Raw genomic sequence first — 18,281 nt, 5'->3', positions numbered from 1 at the left:
GCAGCCCGGCACCAGGCCCAAAACCAGGCCTGGGCCTGCCTGGCCTAAACCTTCTCAGGCTGTTTGAAAATCTAAACCAGAAGCAGATGCTATTCTGGGGCAGAACTCTCCGTTCTGATTGCTTTTTAGTTCCGTGTTAGAGCAGCGACACTGAAAAGTTCTGAGCTGATCTCCTCTCTCTTCTCTAACTCATGACTTAGAAACCGATGTTATTCATAGATGCCAGACATTGTATAGAAGAACACTGTGAAACTCCCTGCCCTGTTCTGTTTCTCTCTGACCACCAGTGCATGCAGCCCCTGTCACGTACCCCCTGCTTGCTCAAATCGATCACAATGCTTTCATGTGAAATCTTTAGTGTTGTGAGCCCTTAAAAGGGACAGAAATGGTGCACTCAGGGAGCTCAGATTTTAAGGCAGTAGCTTGCCGATGCTCCCAGCTGAATAAAGCCCTTCCTTCTACAACTTGGTATCTGAGAGGTTTTGTCTGCGGCTCGTCCTGCTACAACAATACAGCAAAACAGATGCCTTGCTTGAGATTTATATTCAGAAACTGTTTCTAACTTTGTTCTGCATTGGTATGGGAGTATATATAATGGCGATTTTGCATGCATAAGTACATATATTTGGAGGGCAGAAAGAATACTAGAAATGCAAATTCTGAGACAGATAATTATGGTCACTTTATTTCAGACATTGCAAATTTCATCACTAGTAGTTCAAGTTAAGATTTTAAATTATCTTCCACGTCCCTACGAACATGCTCAAGTAATTCTCCACCTTCTTGAATCTATAGAATGGAATTTGAATACTCAGCAGGGCATGGTGGCTTATGCCTGTAATCCCAGTACTTTGGGAGGCTGAGGGGGGCGGATCACATGAGGCCAGGAGTTTGAGACCAGCCCGGCCAACTTGGTGAAACCCCGTCTCTAGTAAAAAGACATAAATTAGCTGAGCGTGGTGGCGTGTGCCTGTAATTCCATCCACTCTGGAGGCTGAGGCAGGAGAATCACTTGAACCTGGAGGCGGAGGTTGCAGTGAGCTGAGATTGTGCCACTGCACTCCAGCCTGGGCAACAGAGTGAGACTCTGTCTCACAAAAACAAAACAAAACAAAACCACACACGCACGCAATTTTTTTAAAGAATTTTAATTTTTTAAAAGCATTTAAAAAAATTTTAAAGAATTATAATACTTGTTTTACTGTCCATGTCTACTGATTGTGTGCCATTTCTGGGTCAGTTTCTATTGTTTTCTCTCTACATTATGGAGGCAAAATCCTTCCCTATGAATTACAAGTGTTTCCCCTGGTTGGTGGGAACATAAACTCTTTCTAGTCCTGCCTCAGGTAAGATTCAAGGGGAACTCTCTGTAAGTCTCTGAAGTGCTCTCTGTCTCTCCTCTCTCTTATCTCTTCTTTCTTCTGTGTGTGTGTGTGTGTATGTGTGTATGTTTCTCTCCTCTTGGTCCATTAGTAACCTTGGTGTCTCTAGACTAACCTTGGCATCTCTAGACTCCTACCTGCACCTCTCCAACTCTCGGAGACAACAAGGATCTGCCTGGGTTCCCTTTTCTTGCATTGCAGCATGGAAATGAGTCTTTCTAGGCATTAAGCTGGGAACTCACAGGGCGTACCTCATTTATCTCCCATCTCTTAGAGATCACTGTAGCAAAGTCCAACATCTGAAAACTACTGTTGCATGTATTTTGTTCTAGTTGTGTCAGGTGGAAGGGTAAATCTAATCCCTCAGCATAACGAAACTACAGTCAATTCCAAACTACAGTCTATTTAAGGATGAGAATTCTGAGGCCTGGAGAGGGTAAGTAACTTGCCCAGGTCACCCACTAGTAATCAGTAGATCTGGGTCTCTAATCGGCTTCTGCCTGGCTCCAGAATCCCAGCTTTCAAATACCATGCTCTGCCGCCTTCCTGTGAGCTCAGCCTTGAGTTCCACATTTCTCTACAAAAGGGCATGAGCTTTGTGAGAGAGGTTTGTTTCTCTTGTGTTCTGACCTTTGTATCCTGACCCCTTTGCAGCTTAAACCCAAGTTGGAACTAGGGAGCTGTTCCAGAGAGCCAAGGTGGACAGATTCCACATTGGTGGCCCATTACCAGTAAGCTGACATGACAGCTGCAAGGTGCTTTGTAAATGGTAAATGTCATCCATGTAGGAGCATCATAAATTCACTTGTTCACTCATTCATCCAACACACATTTATTTAGGGCCTACTATATGCCAGGCACTGTGCTAAGTGCTGGTCTTACGGCACTGAACAAGAGTGACATGGAGTTTGCTATCCAGTAGAGAGAGAACAAATGATTAAGTAAACAGAAAAGAACATTTCAGATGGTGGTAAATGCTGAGTTACATATAGCAGGTGTGTGGACCAGCACATACCCTGAGTACTTGTCTAAAACACAATTCTAACATCTATATGCTCACGCAGAATCCTTTTCCCATTCTTATGCTCACATGAGCTCCCTAATAAGAAGGGCTTTGAAAGAATAAAACAGAGTAATAAGATCAAGAGTGATAGGGAGAGGCTGCTCTAGGCTGGATGATCGGACATGGTGAGGTCCAATGACAAGATTTTACATCTATTGTAGTTTGAAGGAAGGAGCACTCCACGCAAAGGGAACAGCAAATGTAAAAACTATGCACTATCTGTTTTTTCTCCTGGGCATGTTTGTCCACGTGTGCATACACGCTCACATACACACACACACAAATCTGAAAACTTGTCAATATCTGATTTCTACATGTACAGATTCTTGAGGATGGCACTTTTAGGAACTCAAGGGTAGGGCCAGGATGCCAACAGATCAGGGTCCCAGCCTCAACCCCTCTGAGGCTAAAGTCTACTCTCTCCTTCTCAAGGTCACTGTGAAGAGCAAATGAGATGAGATATAGTCTTTACATATATCTGGCCCATTGCAGAATATAGGCATAAGTGACTTCCTATTCAACAGTATAAAAATGCTTAAAACTTTTACCTAGGGTGGAGCTTATAAAAGGTAGCAATGCACTGATATTGAGAATTCTTTTTTTTTTTTCAAAATTAGGAGGAAAAATCAGTTCTATTTCAGCAGAGATAATTGATCATTCTACCTACATTTTGTTTCCTATAGGTAGTCAGAGGCTTTTAGTATAACATAAAAGTCAAGTGTACAGGCCTGGATATAAATGAGCTGACTCTGACACACACCTGCTGTGTGACCTTGAGCAGATTACTAAACCTTTCTGAGGAAAAACCGGACCCATCATATGGAGTGTGTGTGAGGATCAAGTGGGATAATGAATACAAAGGGCTGGGCACAGCCCTTGGCACATGCTAAGTCCTCACCAAGCGATAGCCATTGGCTGTCTGCAAAGGGAACTTTCATTCTTCAGCCTCTGGGAAAATCTTTCCACTCTGACATTTCCTCTAAAAATAACATTTCATGTTCCTCGTGAAACCAAGAGGCTCCTCTGTCTCCTTTCTCATCCTCATTCCCTCCGAATGGCTGGTTGGATGACTGTAAAGTGAGGAAGAGCAGAGTCCATACTGAACCGGGCAACCTGCTCCCAGTGCCTCCCAATGAGGGGTGGGGAGGTGTCACTGCCCACAGGCGCTGTGAGCCTGGGACTGCCTGGGTCTAGCCCATGCAGGTGTAGGCATGGAGCACAGCCAGCCCAGGCAGCTGGGAACTGTTTGCTAACAGGCCAGGAGCAGCAGATGCAAAACGAGGGCTCGTGTTTGCACAGGCCATCTCCATAGTAACAGCAAAGTCAACAGGCAGGACATTCCTTAAGTTGTAGAAAACCCTTCTGCCCCCACCCTGCGCTTCAGGTGAGGGAAGCAGTCCCACACTGAGCTGTAAGTTGATCCTCAAAGGCCAGAACTTTAGTAGAAAAGCCAAAAAGAAAATCCGGGCCCAAAATACACAAATATTTTGGACACACATACAGCTTATTCCCAGATGGTTAAAAAAAGTTTGTTTCTGAAATGCACAGGTAATTTGACCAAGGTGTGTGTATTGGTTAGTTGGTGGAAGCTAAACTAATTAATGATCGTGATTCCCAGCTGAGGATGAGGAGGCACACTGCTGAGTAAAAGAGCAGAGGCGACAGAGGGGCAGGAAATCATGCCTTTTTCTTTACAGAGCTGACGCAGGGTCGGCCTTCCACTGCAAGACAGTAAACTATGCGGTGGAATCTGCAGGACAGAGAGATAATGTTCTAATTACTAATAAAAACACCTCCTCCAATGACCTGACCATAAGGCCTAAAATTCCCATGTTGTTCACTCTTTCAAGTTTAAGTCACTGATGGCCTTCAGTCCAAAAGTCAACGCTACGGGGAAATTAACTATTAGCAGCTGTTATGCCATCACTCGATTACTTTCTCAGAAAGCGCTTTGAAGCGGGGACTTGAAGGACTGAGCCACAGGACAGGTAAGTTTTGTACAGGAAAAGAATTGGCAGAGGGTGCAGGGTGTGGCTCGGAGGGCAGGCCTCAGTGCATACCACAGTGGGAGCCAGGAAACTTAAAGACAATGGGTGCCCAGCAAAAGTCAGGGGGTTGGAAGATGGGAGGAAGGAAAGATTGAAAAAGTAATCAAGACCAGCTTCATAACTGGCTTAGAATTTACCTTCTTCTGTTATGCCTAACAATTCCCGTCATCATGATATCAGAGTAACCACGTGCTCATTCAGTCTTTTTTTTCCCCCCCTCACTCCGTCACCAGGGCTGGAGCGCAGTGGTGTGATCTCGGTTCACTGCAACTCTGCCTCCCAGGTTCCAGAGATTCTTGTGCCTCGGCCTCCCAAGCTGGGATTACAGCTGTGCACCACCACGCCCAGCTAATTTTTGTATTTTAGTAGAGACAGGGTTTCGCCACGATGACCAGGATGGTCTCGAACTCCTGGCCTTGAGTGATCCGCCTGCCTCTGCCTCCCAAAGTGCTGACATGACAGGCATGAGCCACCACACCCAGCCTCATTTGGTCTTTATACTCAGCAGGCGTCAGAACACCAAGTGCAACATAGCTCAGCATGATGCATGGTGCCCCTGAACCTTAGAAGGACCCTGTTAGAACAGGACCTATCGTATTTTCTTTGTTTAGAATTATGCATGTCATAAGTTCAGAAAAATATGAAAATGTCCAGGTTCAGATAGACTGTACGTGAACTCCATCTCTAGAAATGCACACAAATGCCCAAAATGAGTGCCAGGATGAGTTTAGGGTGGGGGACTGTCCTCTTCCCATCATTGCTGTCATCTGAGGGCCCCACTGTGTTTTTAATAGGTCTAAAATAAATATATAATGGTATCCCAGTATTGTTTTCCTGGTTCCTACCTCCAGTCTCTACACAAAAAGCCTGAGTGATCCTTTTAAAATACATCAGATCATAAGCAAAACCTTTTAACGGATTCCCATTCCACTTGGGATGAAATCCAAAGCCCATGCCTTGGCCCACAAAGTCACACATATTGTGGTTTCTCTGACCTCACCTCCTTCCTGCACTTTCACCCCTCACTGTGCCCCAGCCTGGCTGCCCTTCTCACATTTCTCCAGCATCCGCAGTGCACTCCTGCCTCAGGGCCTTTGCACTTGCTATTCTCTGCCTGGAATATTCTTCCCCCCTGCACCCCAGTGAACTGCATGGCTCAGTTCTTCATTATGATAGGTTGGTGCAAAATTGCAATTACTTTAGTGATTATATTTGGGTCTATGCTCAATTGTCACCTTATCACCACTTCACATAAAATGGGATCTCCCTTCCCCGCTACCCCTGACCACTTTCCTTTTTCCTCTGATTTGCTTTTCTTCATGGGATATAACAGTTTCTTCTTTAGCTCACAGCACTTCATGGTACCTGACACATTATGTATATATTTTTTAGTGTATTTGTTTATTTTCTAACTTTCTCTAAGTATCATAGCCTTCAGGAAAGCAAGGACTTTAAACCATAGATGGGAGTTTTGAGGCCAACCCATTGCCATGCTGAAATAGATAAGGCATAAAATGAGGAAGACCTCAACTAGGCTGGTGGCTGTAGGTTTGGGGAAGAAACACACGCACAAGCACAGACTTTGGAAAGGACGAAAACATAAGATCTGGGGACAGACTGGATAAGAGACAAGAGGGGGCTGGGCGCAGTGGCTGATGCCTGTAATCCCAGCACTTTGGAAGGCCGAGGTGGGCAGATCACTTGAGGTCAGGAGTTTGAGACCAGCCTGGCCAACATGGTAAAACCCTGTCTCTCCTAAAAATACAAAAGTTAGCTGGGCATGGTGGTGCGCACCTGTAATCCCAGCTACTCAGGAGGCTGAGGCAGGAGAATCACTTGAACCTGGGAGGCAGAGGTTGCAGTGAGCCAAGATCACGCCACTGCACTCCAGCCTGGGTGACAGAGTGAGACTCTGTCTCAAACAAAACAAAACAAAACAAAAGCAAGAGGGAGAGGGTGCAGAGAAGTTTGAAGTTTTAAGCCCAGGATCTGAAACCATCCTGTCCAATATGGTGGCCACTAGCCATACTTGGCTACAGAGAACTTGAAATGTGGTTAGTTTCTGAATTGAGAGGTGCTGTAAGTGTGAAGTAAACACTTCCAAAGCCTGAGTAAGAGAAAGAATGTATGCAGAATATCACAATGATTCAAACACATTGATTACATGTTGAAATAACATTTTGGATCTGCTGAGTTAAATATATTATTAAAATTAATTTCACCCATTTCTTTATATTTGTGTTAATCTGGCAACTAGAAAATTTTAAATTGCATATGCACCCTGCGCTGTATTTCTGTTGGAGAGGCCTGGTCTAGAATATAAACAACGGTACCATTTGCAGAAAGAAGAAAGCAAAGAAGAGGAGGGCCTAGTCTTAGTAACATGCAGGAGGCTAGTGTGAGGCCCTCCCCTCCCCTTCCCCAAAACTTTGAAATATGGGAAATAAAACTGGTTTTTGGGAGTTGGGGTGGGGAATAAATAATCATATAATAGTTCACAGCTGAGATATACAACGGACCCTTAAAAAGCTAGAATAGTTTCCAGTGCAAGAGACTGGGACCAGAACCTGCCAGAGTGTATGCAGGTATGTATTTATTTATTGAGAGATGGGGTCTCACTATGTTACCCAGGCTGGTTTCCAACTCCTTGGCTCAAGTGATCCTTCCACCTCAGCCTCCCAAAGTGCTAGGATTATAGGCATGAGACACCACATCCGTCCCAGAATGTATTTATATAGTTACAGAAAAATATGCAGGGGGCATCGGTCAGCAACGGAGAATGGTAAAAAGGATCTCATCAAAGGCAAACATGGGAGTGCCTATCAAAGCGCTGTCCAGGGAGTCCATGTCTGTGCAGACTGTCTTATTCTGATGCCGGTAAGCAGAAGACCCCAATAACTGGAGTGACCATCTAATTTACTGTACCCCTGTAATCCCAGCACTTTGGGAGGCTGAGGGGGACAGATTAGTTGAGGCCAAGAGTTCGAGACCAACCTGGCCAACATGATGAAACCTCTACTAAAAAACACAAAAATAGGCCGGGTGCAGTGGCTCACACCTGTAATCCCAGCACTTTGGGAAGCCGAGTCAGGCGAATCATGAGGTCAGGAGTTCGAGATCAGCCTGACCAACATGGTGAAACCCCATCTCTACTAAAAATACAAAAATTAGCCAGGCGGGGTGGCACACGCCTGTAGTCCCAGCTACTCAGGAGGCTGAGGCACAAGAATCACTTGAACATGGGAGGCGGAGGTTGCAGTGAACTGAGACTGCACCACTGCACTCCAGCCTGGGTGACAGAGTGAGACTCTATCTCAAAAACAAAAAATAATAATAATTTACTGTCCAAATCAAGCCACGTTGACTGCAAAAGGGGCATTATTAATCACTGTGCTAGAACAGCAAACCAGGACTGTCCCAAGCATCAGAGCATGTGACCACCTACCTCAACCAATTCATCCTAAATTTTTGCTCTCACTGCAGCCTTCAGATTATGCCAGATGTGCCTAAGACATACATTTTTAAATGTACTAACATTACTAAAAACTGAAATGCTTCTTTACAATTGATGTGGGCATTAAATATCAGACTTTTTTTTTTTGGCTCCTGACCGGTTATTAATTTGATAGTACATTTTATAAACAATAACATCTTGCAATCAAGGATATAAAGTAATTTGTCTTCCCACGTGGTATGGCTTGAAGGAAAATTCATGGGTGGGAGGGTAGAAATGCCCTGTCACTAGACAATTGACTTCCACCAGAAGGAAAATAAACAGGTATTCTGGCTTTAAGCATTAGTCTCAGCCAGGCACGGTAGCTCACGCCTGTAATTCCAGCACTTTGGGAAGCTGAAGCGGGTAGATCACCTGAGGTAACGAGTTCAAGACCAGCCTGGGCAATATGGTGAAACCTCGTCTCTACTACAAATACAAAAGTTAGCTGGGCGTGGTGGTGCATGCCTATAATCCCAGCTACTTGGGAGGCTGAGGCAGGAGAATCGCTTGAACCTGGGAGGTGGAGGTTGCAGTGAGCCAAGATTGTGCCACTGCACTCCAGCCTGGGTGACGGAGTGAGGCTCCATCTCAAAAAAAAACAAAAACAAAAACAAAAAACTTTGGTCTCTTGTGAACTTGGTTAGTTTGAATTGGTAACATAAGACTGGGTCTAAGTCTACAAGGCCAAAGTCCAGATCCAGGGCTAGGGTGAATTTATTAATATTAAGGTCCTTCTGTCCCACGGGGAGCTGTTGGGGAAGGCTCCCAACTTTACCCAGAGGACAACCCTCGGTGTCACCACGGGCACCACTGCGACCCTTCCCCATGTGAAAGGAAAGAGGCAGTAAGGCAAGGATTAAGGTCTGTTTAGGTCTGTTGGGATTAAAAGGCGAAGGATACATTACAATGGAAACGGGGCTGAAAGTAAAACTTGAATGAGATGTGTATGGGCCACAAATAATCAGAAGAAGTGATCGGGGTTGTATGCATTATCACTACAGTTCAGATAAACTACCAGAGGTAGGAACTGTAGTTAATCAAGAAGTTGCAGGCATGTGAACAGGCTTTCACTCCAAGTGCCAAGTTTGATAGACTAGTGGTGGCTTGGTGTTTGCAGCTTTTTAGGAAAAAAGTAGTCAGTGGGAAAAAGTGCTGTGATGGATTAGTCACATCTGCTATTGGCTCAGAAGGGAGCAGGGCATGGAATTAAAGCACATTTATATTGGAAGGATTATAATATGTTATTAAAGATGTGTCTCTTCAACAAAATAAACAACAGTGAGATAGTAATACATAAAATGAGAAAAACAGGTGAAAACAACTTACTTATTTTGTCCAATTGTCTCGAAATCTTTCACAATAATCCCAAGGGAAGATGAAAAGTCCAGTGGTATACCCCTCAAGTCAAACTCCAAAATCTGTTCACAGAAAGGTTTTGGAAAAAAAAAAAAAAAGGGCTGTTAAAAGGAGCAGAGATTATACTAAGATGCACCAGCTACCACATGGTGGGTCATTATTTTCACCAATGACAATCTTTTGAAGTTAGGCAGAAATGATTAAATTCTAAACCTTAAGGCAGCTGAGGGGGTGGGAAGGCAAACCAGATGTTGACTTAGAGGACCTGTAGACAACTCCTGGCTTCCTGCTTTCTAGGTTCTGTGGCTTCAGCCAGGTTGCCACACACCCCTGCCTCATACTCAAGAGCTGGACTCAACACCTACCACAACTGCTGAAAGAATAAAATGCAGGGCGTATGTGAAAACATTTTCTTCAATGGCTAGTTTTAAATCATCTGCTCTTCTTAATCATACTACTATCAAACAAAGAAGATGACTAATCTAAGAAAACATTTTCTAAAATGCCTCTCATTTTAAGTTCCACCATGGGAGGTCAACGCTGTAATACACCGACCTTTCTGAGTCTCTCATTTTAATGCAGTAGGTTGCTTCCTAATGACAAATGTAAAAAAAAAAAAAAGATTGATAAAGCGTCACTGATGCCTTTGATTGATTAGGTAATACATAAATTAAATAAATTAAATGATGACTTGATCCTCCTTGTAGTGGGCTTGGAATGGAAGGAAAGCTTGTTTCAGAACTTCTAAAAAAATCATTTTCAGAACTTTTAAAAAAAACCCAAGTTCTCAGTCTCCTCAGTAGCTGGGGATTACAGGTGCACACCACCATGCCTGGCTAATTTTTCTTTTCTTTTCTTTCTTTCTTTTTTTTTTTTTTTTTTGAGACAGAGTCTTGCTCTGTTGCCCAGGCTAAAGTGCAGTGGCACAATTTCGGCTCACTGCAACCTCTGCTTCCTGGGTTCAAGTGATTCTCCTGTCTCAGCCTCCTGAATAGCTGGGATTACAGGAGCCTGCCACCATGCCCTGCTAATTTGTGTATTTTTAGTAGAGATGGGGTTTCACCATGTTGGCCAGGCTGGTCTCGAACTCCTGACCTCGTGATCCACCTACCTCAATCTCCCAAAGTCCTGGGATTAGAGACGTGAGCCACTGTACCTGGCCAATTTTTGTATTTTTAATAGACATAGGGTTTCACCATGTTGGCCAGGCTGGTCTCCAACTCCTGACCTCATGTGATCCACCCATCTTGGCCTCCCAAAGTGCTGGGATTACAGGCATGTGCCACCGCACCTGGCCCCAGAGCTTCTATTAGAACACGCCCAGGTTGGGAATGGTGGCTCATACCTGTAACTCCAGCACTTTGGTAGGCTGAGGCAAGGAGTTCAAGACCAGCCTGGGCAACATAGTAAGATTCTATCTTTATGAAAAATTTAAAAATCAGCAGAGCGAGGTGGTGTGTGCCTGTAGTCCCAGCTGCTTGGGAGGCTGAGGCGGGAGGATCGCTTGAGCCCAGTTAGTTATGGCTACAGTTAGTTATGACTATGCCATTACACTCTAGCCTGGGTGACAGAGCAAGACCCTGTCTCAAAAAAGAAAACAAGAGCCGAGTGCAGTGGCTCACACCTGTAATCCCAGCACTTTGGGAGGTCAAGACAGGTGGATTACCTGAGATCAGGAGTTCGAGACCAGCCTGACCAACATGGTGAAATCCCATCTCTACTAAAAATACAAAATTAGCCAGGCGTAATGGCACATGCCTGTAATCCCAGTTACTTGGGAGGCTGAGGCCGGAGAATCACTTGAACCCGGGAGGTGGAAGTTGCAGTGAGCAGGGATTGCACCATTGCACTCAAGCCTGGGCAACAAGAACAAAACTCCATCTCAAAAGAAAAAAGAAAAAAAAGAACACACCTGGTACCAGCAATCCCAGTGGGTTTGGGGTTGACATTTCATTTGTGTTTGGTTTCAATTATATAACAGTTTACTTGATAAGTACATCTGCAATACGAAAGGAAAGGGAAAAAAAATGTTGGAAACAAAATGGAATAAGATGGCTGATTCTCTGCAGAGGACATGCCAACTCGCACGAGAGCACATCTCCCTCTGCCATTGGTCATGTGGCTTGATCTCAAATATAAAGAGACGAGCTGGGATGATTCAAAATCTGAAGTAGGAGCACTCTCACATAAATGTATTTTTTATTTGCTTTATTCTTGGAGCTCTGTGTCAGGTGCTAGGAATCCGCAGTGACCAACCCAAGGGGTCTCTTGCTCTCATGGAGCTTGTAGTCCAGCTGACTGTGTTCTGGGTTCTGGAGAAATTACAGATAAGTGAAATTCCCTCTCAACCTGCCTGAGACCTGCCGGGCGTTTCAGAAAGGCATTAAAAAGGCTGGTTACAGTGGCTCATGCCTGTAATCTCAGCACTTTGGGAGGCCAAGATGGGAAAATGGCTTGAGCCCAGGAACTCAAGACCAGCCTGGGCAACACAGCAGGATGTAATCTCTACAAACGTTTTTTAAAATTAGCTGGGCATGGTGGCCTATACCTGTAGTCCCAGCTATTCAGGAGGCTAAAGCTGGGGGATCGCTTGGGCCCGGGAGATCGAGGCTGCAGTAAGATGTGATTGCACCACTGCACTCCAGTCTGGGTGACAGAGCGAGACCCTGTCTTTTTTTAATTAAAAAATAAATAAATAAATAAAGAGCCAGGCGCGGTGGCTCATGCCTGTAATCCCAACCCTTTGGGAGGCCGAGGCAGGCGGATCACGAACCATCCTGGCTAACACGGTGAAACCCCATCTCTACTAAAAATACAAAAAATGAGCCGGGCATGGTGGCGGGCGCCTGTAGTCCCCGCTCCTCGGGGGGCTGAGGCAGGAGAATGGTGAGAACTCAGGAGGCGGAGCTTGCGGTGAGCCGAGATCGTGCCACTGTACTCCGGCCTGGGCAACAGAGTGAGACTCCATCTCAAAAATAAATAAGTAAACAAAAAATAAAAAACGCTAGGCTTGGTGACTTACGCGTGTAATCCCAGCACTTTGGGAGGCCAAGTGGGTGGATCACCTGAGGTCGAGAGTTCGAGACCAGCCTGACCAACATGGAGAAACCCCGTTTCTACTAAAAATACAAAATTAGCTGGGTGTGGTGGCACATGCCTGTAATCCCAGCTACTCAGGAGGCTGAGGCAGGAGAATCGCTTGAACCGGGGAGGCAGAGGTTGCGGTGAGCAACCTGCACTCCAGCCTGGGCAACAAGAGTGAAACTCTGTCTCAAAAAAACCCCCTCCCAAAAAAACACAAGGCATTAAAAAGTTTTTTGTTTCATTTCATTCAAGGATAAAAGGTCTAGCCAGGCGCAATGGCTTACACCTATAATCCCAGCACTTTGGGAGGCTGAAGCAGGTGGATCACTGGAGCTCAGTAGTTCAAGACCAGCCTGGGCAACACAGCAAAAGCCCATCTCTACAAAAAAACTTAGTTGGGGTGTGGTACGCGCTTGTGGTCCCAGCTACCCAAGAGGCTGAGGTGGAAGGATCACCTGAGCCCAGGAATTCAAGGCAGTATTGAGCTTTAATCATGCCACTGCACTCCAACCTGAGGGAGACCCTGTCTCAAGAAAAAAAAAGAAAACAAAAAGATAAGGGTCTAGTCCGTATCTTATAGAGATTGAAACTAGTTGGGAGAGAAAGGTGGGTGGGTGGAGGGGAGCCTCCGTGGCCTGGTGACTTGGTGAAAAAAACAAAGACATTCATTATTGCTCTTGTCCAGGGAGGTTTGACTCAGCTTTTGAAAAACACAATGGAGCTGGCCATCAACTGTTAAAAAGTTAAAGTTTCATGAATAATTGGGTGGCTTAAAAAAAAGAGAGAGAGAGAGTAGGAAAATCCTATTCAGTGGGAAGAATTAAATTGTTTCACGTATTTGTGAAAATATTAAACACTGAAACACTTCTAAAATAGACATAAGGTCAACAGCAGGGGGAGGTAAATAAGTTATATGTCTTCAGTAGAATATTACACAGTCATTAAAATACTTTTGAATTGAATGATATGGGCATATGCTCAGAATATAATAGTAAGAAAGTGTAGGAGAGGAAATCATTTGCTATATGATGCTAGTTTGTATATGAGACATCGGATTTTATTAAATACATTCCTCCAATAAACACTTAGTGATACATCACAGATGTTAATAGTAGGTGCCTCTACACAGTGGGACCCAAGTTAATTTTTTAATGATTAACTGAAGTTTCCAAAAATTTCCACATGAAGTATACTGGACATCACTTTTACCAACATAAAAACAATATATGTCATTACCCAGCTAGACACACAGAGAATCATGTGATATACTCTTGATTTGTCACATGCAGATATGTTTTTAATTATGAGGCTTTCCTTCTGAGACTCTGGAGATGATCTAATCCCACCCTTGCTCTACACATGTGCCCCAGATATGCAATGTAAGTGGACCAAGCCCACACAGCAAGCTCATGGCGGTGCCTGGTAAGAACTCAACTCCCTTGCCAGTCCAGGCTTCCCTCGCCGTGCTGCTGCTATACAGAAGATGGTCGCTGGTAACCTACCGTCCTTGAACTGCTCTGCTCCCTTGGTGAACACAAAGGGAAATGGAGTGGGTAGGGGTGAAATGTAGAGATTCTCCTTCCAAAGGGAAGAGATAACCTCTCACCCAAAGATAGGACAAGCAGAGATAACTTATCTATTAAAACAAAGTTGAAAAAAACGATGAAGTTACCTCATTCCAGACAGGGTTCAATTCATTATCAACTTTCTTTGTTTTCTTTTTCTCATCTGCAAAAGAGATAAAGGAAGAGACAGCAATCATTTATAAAAAATTAAAGAGCATGGGCCATTCATTTATTCTAAGAACATTACCCAAAGGCCTACTTGCGCCCACATTTCCCCATTCATCTGCTTAGGATGGGGGTTTACCTGGATCACAGTTTTCCAAATGAAATGGCATTTTTTGGTCTACAAGATTTTCCCATCTCCAGGTCTACATGGAGTTAAGAGATGTGATGTTCTGCCCTTCCCTCACCAAGGCTACCCAGAGCCTCTGCATCTCTGGCTTGCTGCAGAAAGAAGCCAACAAAGCTAACCTCTGAGATGCTCATATTGCTATTTTATAGACAAGGATATTGAGGCTCAAAGAGTTAAGACATTTATCTGAGCTCACACCTGGCAGTGATGCCCTGATTTAAAGCTGGAATTTCAGCTTTGAAGCTCATGCTGCTTCTGAGTGTGCTAAGACGCCAACACAGCTCCAATATTAAGCTGGACTCCCTCCCATAGGCTTCGGTACAAGGTCATTAGCAGATGAACACTTTCTAGGACTCGCAGATAATTTGGGGCTTCCTTTACTCTGACGCCATCTTTTCTGCAGACATAAGATCTTTCTTCTCTGTGTCTGAGCCTGGACAGTACCCCACCTGGATGAGCACATGAGTAATTCAACTTTAAGCAAGTACTTAAAGTTTCCTTGTAGCAATGTCCAAAGAGCAGAGGCTTCCCTTGGGTCCCCAAGTCCTCAAATACCTACCCAAATAAAAGCTAATCTTTGCGTACAAAATACTTTGTAAGCGTTATCTCATCTAACCTTTTTTTTTTTTTTTTTGAGACAGGGTCTCGTGCTGTCACCCAGGCTGGAGTACAGCGGTGCTATTTCAGCCCACTGCAACCTCTGCCTCCCGGCTCAAGCGATCCTCCCACCTTAGCCCCCTATGTAGTTGGGACCACAGGTGCACACCACCACACCGAGCTAATTTTTCTACTTGTTTTTTCAGTAGAGATGGGGTTTTGCCATGTTGCCCAGGCTGGTCTCAAACCCCCGAGCTCAAGTGATCCACCTGCCTCAGCCTCCCAAAGTGCTGGGATTACAGGTATGAGCCACTGTGCCCGGCCTTCATCTAATCTTAAAAACCTAGGAGGAGCCAGGTGAGGTGGTGCACGCTTGTAGTCCCAACACTTATGGAGGCCAAGGTGGGAGGATTGCTTAAGCCTAGGAGTTTAAAACCAGCGTAGGCAACATAATGAAACCCCATCTCTACAAAAATACAATTAGCTCTGTGTGGTGGCACATGCCTATAGTTCCAGCTACTCAGGAGGCTGAGGTGGGAGGATCTCTTGAGCCCAGGAGGTCAAGGCTGCAGTGAGCCAAGATCATATCACTGCACTCCAGCCTGGGAAACAAAGCAAGACCCTGTCCAAAAAATAAAAATAAAATAAAAAATAAAAACCCTAGGAGGTAAGTAATTACTATTTTCATCCCCCTTTCACAGCTAAGGAAACTGAGAAGCTGAGTAACATTCAAAGTCACCCAGTTGGTTGGGTGCGGTGGCTCACACCTGTAATCCCAGCACTTTGGGGGGCCGAGGTGGGCAGATCACTTGAGGTCAGGAGTTTGAGACCAGCCTGGCCACATGGTGAAACTCCATTTCTACTGAAAATACAAAAATTAGTCAGGCGTGGTGGCGGGTGCCTGTAATCCCAGCTACTCGGGAGGCTGAGGCAGGAGAATCATTTGAACCCAGGAGGCAAAGGTTGCAGTAAGCCAAGATCGTGCCACTGCACTCCTGCCTAAGGGATGGAACGAGACTCAGTCTCAAAACAAAAAACAAGTAAGTCACCCAGTTAATAAACGGTCCTGCTAGGATTTGAGACCCAGGCAGACTCACATTGGTGGCCACACTTTGAATCACTCCTCAGCCTTTGCTTCTCCTTTATTGCTGTGGAATGTAGAAAGTAGTGGGTTTTGTTTAGCTAATGTCGCATTGCTTTGGCTCCCAGCGCACAGCTGCCTGTGGGACTAACCACCTCATTCTTCCAAGACCTCAGCATAGTAAGGCTGTGAGTCATGGCCCTCACTCTGCTAAGCATTAACTTTTCCACTTGAGAGGGCAACACACAGCCCAATGGTTCCCTTCCTAAGCTTCAGCATGACGCTACTTGTCGGCTTGTGCCCAGACCTATCCTGGCTGGTTCTGCCTGTGCTCTCTCTGTGTGACCTACAGAGCCCCTCACTGCATCTGACTCTGAGGTCCCCTAGAAGCTGTCCTGAAACTTCCCCTCCCACCCTTCCATTTTGACTCCACCCATCCCTCTCCTCCTCTAACAGAAACTCCCAATCCTGCTCTCTGGTTACAGTATAATAAAGTGCTCTTGAGAGAAAGAGGAGACATGCAAAGAATTTTTAACTTAAATAGAACTGGAAAAAATGGTTTCTATGTGTAATTGTAGCTGCTCCCTCTACAGAATCATCTCTAGGTGCCAGGCTGTGCATTCTACCGCAGTGTCTCTAACCACTGAGACAATTCTTCGAGGTAAACATGGTCATTCCCATTTCTCAGCCAAGAAAATGGAGAGTAGTTAACCTGCCTTCGATCACACAACTAATAAGGAAACAGAGCTAGATTTTGAACTACATCCCTCTGGCTCCAAAATCTGTGTTTGTGTGTGTTTGCCACCACACCACAGTGCCTTATTGGAAGCTGTCAGAAATGCTGGATAATGAAGATGCATAAATATAACATGTATGACAGGCTTGGCATCTTGGAAAATATCCATAAGGAAGTTTATGGTCACTTTCCAGGGTATCCTGAAACTCTCCAAGATTATTTGCTCTAATACACAAAATATTGCATCTGTGATTTTCTTGGAGGAAAGAGCTCATTGTTCTCATCAGATTCTCAAATGTGTTAGTGACCTTGAAAAAGGTTAGGAATCCCTGCATTCAGCAAGCATGAAATAGTTCCACCAATCTCCCTCTACCTTACCACTATCCCTGCTCCCATAACTGGGGCTTGGGAGGTGGAGAACTGAGTCACAAAGGAGTGGATCTGGACCCTGAGACCATGGCAGTCCTTCAAGAGAGAAGATAGGCGATTCCAAGAAGTACCAGCAAGAAGGGAAAGCAAGGAGAAGGCAGCAAATAATGCAATAGAAACTGAGCACCCGGGCTTGGGGTAGGATTTGTATCACTGAAAGATGGCTCTGAAGCAAAATTCCAGTCTCCAGGTCCCCAAGACTCCAACCAGGGAGCCAAGGCAGGGACAAGGGCTCCAGGTAGATCACAGAAAAAACCAGCATTTGTCAACATGAAACGAGTCCCAAGCCTGGTTCCTGACCTAGGAAACAGAGTACACGGAAGACTTGCTGCAAGCTACCTTGACACCGAGCCTGGGACCATGGATCCTCTCTGCCCTCAGGAGGGACAGTATTGTTCCAGAGTCAGCAGCTGGGGAGTGTGAAAAGATTCATTTGTTCATTCATTCATTCACAAACATTTATTAAGCATCCACTGTGTGCCAGTAACAGGAAACAGAAGAGCGTAAGATAGTTCTTAGTCTTAAAAAGTTCCACAGGCTGGCCGCACATGGTGGCTCACGCCTGTAATCCTAGCACTTTGGGAGGCCGAGACGGGTGGATTGTTGGAGCTCAGGAGTTCGAGATCAGCCTGGGCAACATGGTGAAACCCTGTCTCTACTAAAATAGAAAAAACATTAGCCGGGCATGGTGGTGGACGCCTGTAGTCCCAGCCACTCGGGAGGCTGAGGCAAGAGAATTGCTTGAACCCAGGAGGCAGAAGTTGCAGTGAGCCAAGATGGAGCCACTGCACTCCAGCCTGGGTGACAGAGCGAGACCCCATCTCCAATAAAAAAAAAAAAGTTCCACAGGCCAGGCACAGTGGCTCATGACTGTAATCCCAGCACTTTGGGAGGCTGAGGCAGGAGGATCACCTGAGGTCAGGAGTTCGAGACCAGTCTGGCCAACCTGGTGAAACCCCATCTCTACAAAAAACACAAAATTTAGCCATGTGTGGTGGCGGGCACCTGTAATCCCAGATACTCAGGTGGCTGAGGCAGGAGAATCGCTTGATCCTGGGAGGCGGAAGTTGCAGTGAGCCCAGATCGTGCCAT

The 18,281-nt window shown here is 45.2% G+C and overlaps 1 protein-coding gene across 2 annotated transcripts in view; it reads right to left on the bottom strand.

The window, feature by feature from the left end:
* Nucleotides 1-18,281, bottom strand: part of MYOF (myoferlin) — a 173,666-nt gene that overhangs the window by 134,188 nt on the left and 21,197 nt on the right. For both annotated transcript variants that reach the window (XM_023226269.1, XM_023226270.1), the window contains exons 2-3: nt 14,102-14,157; nt 9,316-9,407 (exon numbers count right to left, since the gene is read on the bottom strand). In XM_023226269.1, coding sequence (XP_023082037.1) covers nt 9,316-9,407; nt 14,102-14,157 — 148 coding nt within the window. The remainder of the gene's footprint in view (nt 1-9,315; nt 9,408-14,101; nt 14,158-18,281) is intronic.

The sequence above is a fragment of the Piliocolobus tephrosceles genome, chromosome 9, assembly GCF_002776525.5.
Source record: "Piliocolobus tephrosceles isolate RC106 chromosome 9, ASM277652v3, whole genome shotgun sequence".
Lineage (NCBI taxonomy): Eukaryota > Metazoa > Chordata > Mammalia > Primates > Cercopithecidae > Piliocolobus > Piliocolobus tephrosceles.
Note: the sequence above shows the minus strand (reverse complement) of the source record. Positions and strands in the feature narration are given on the sequence as shown.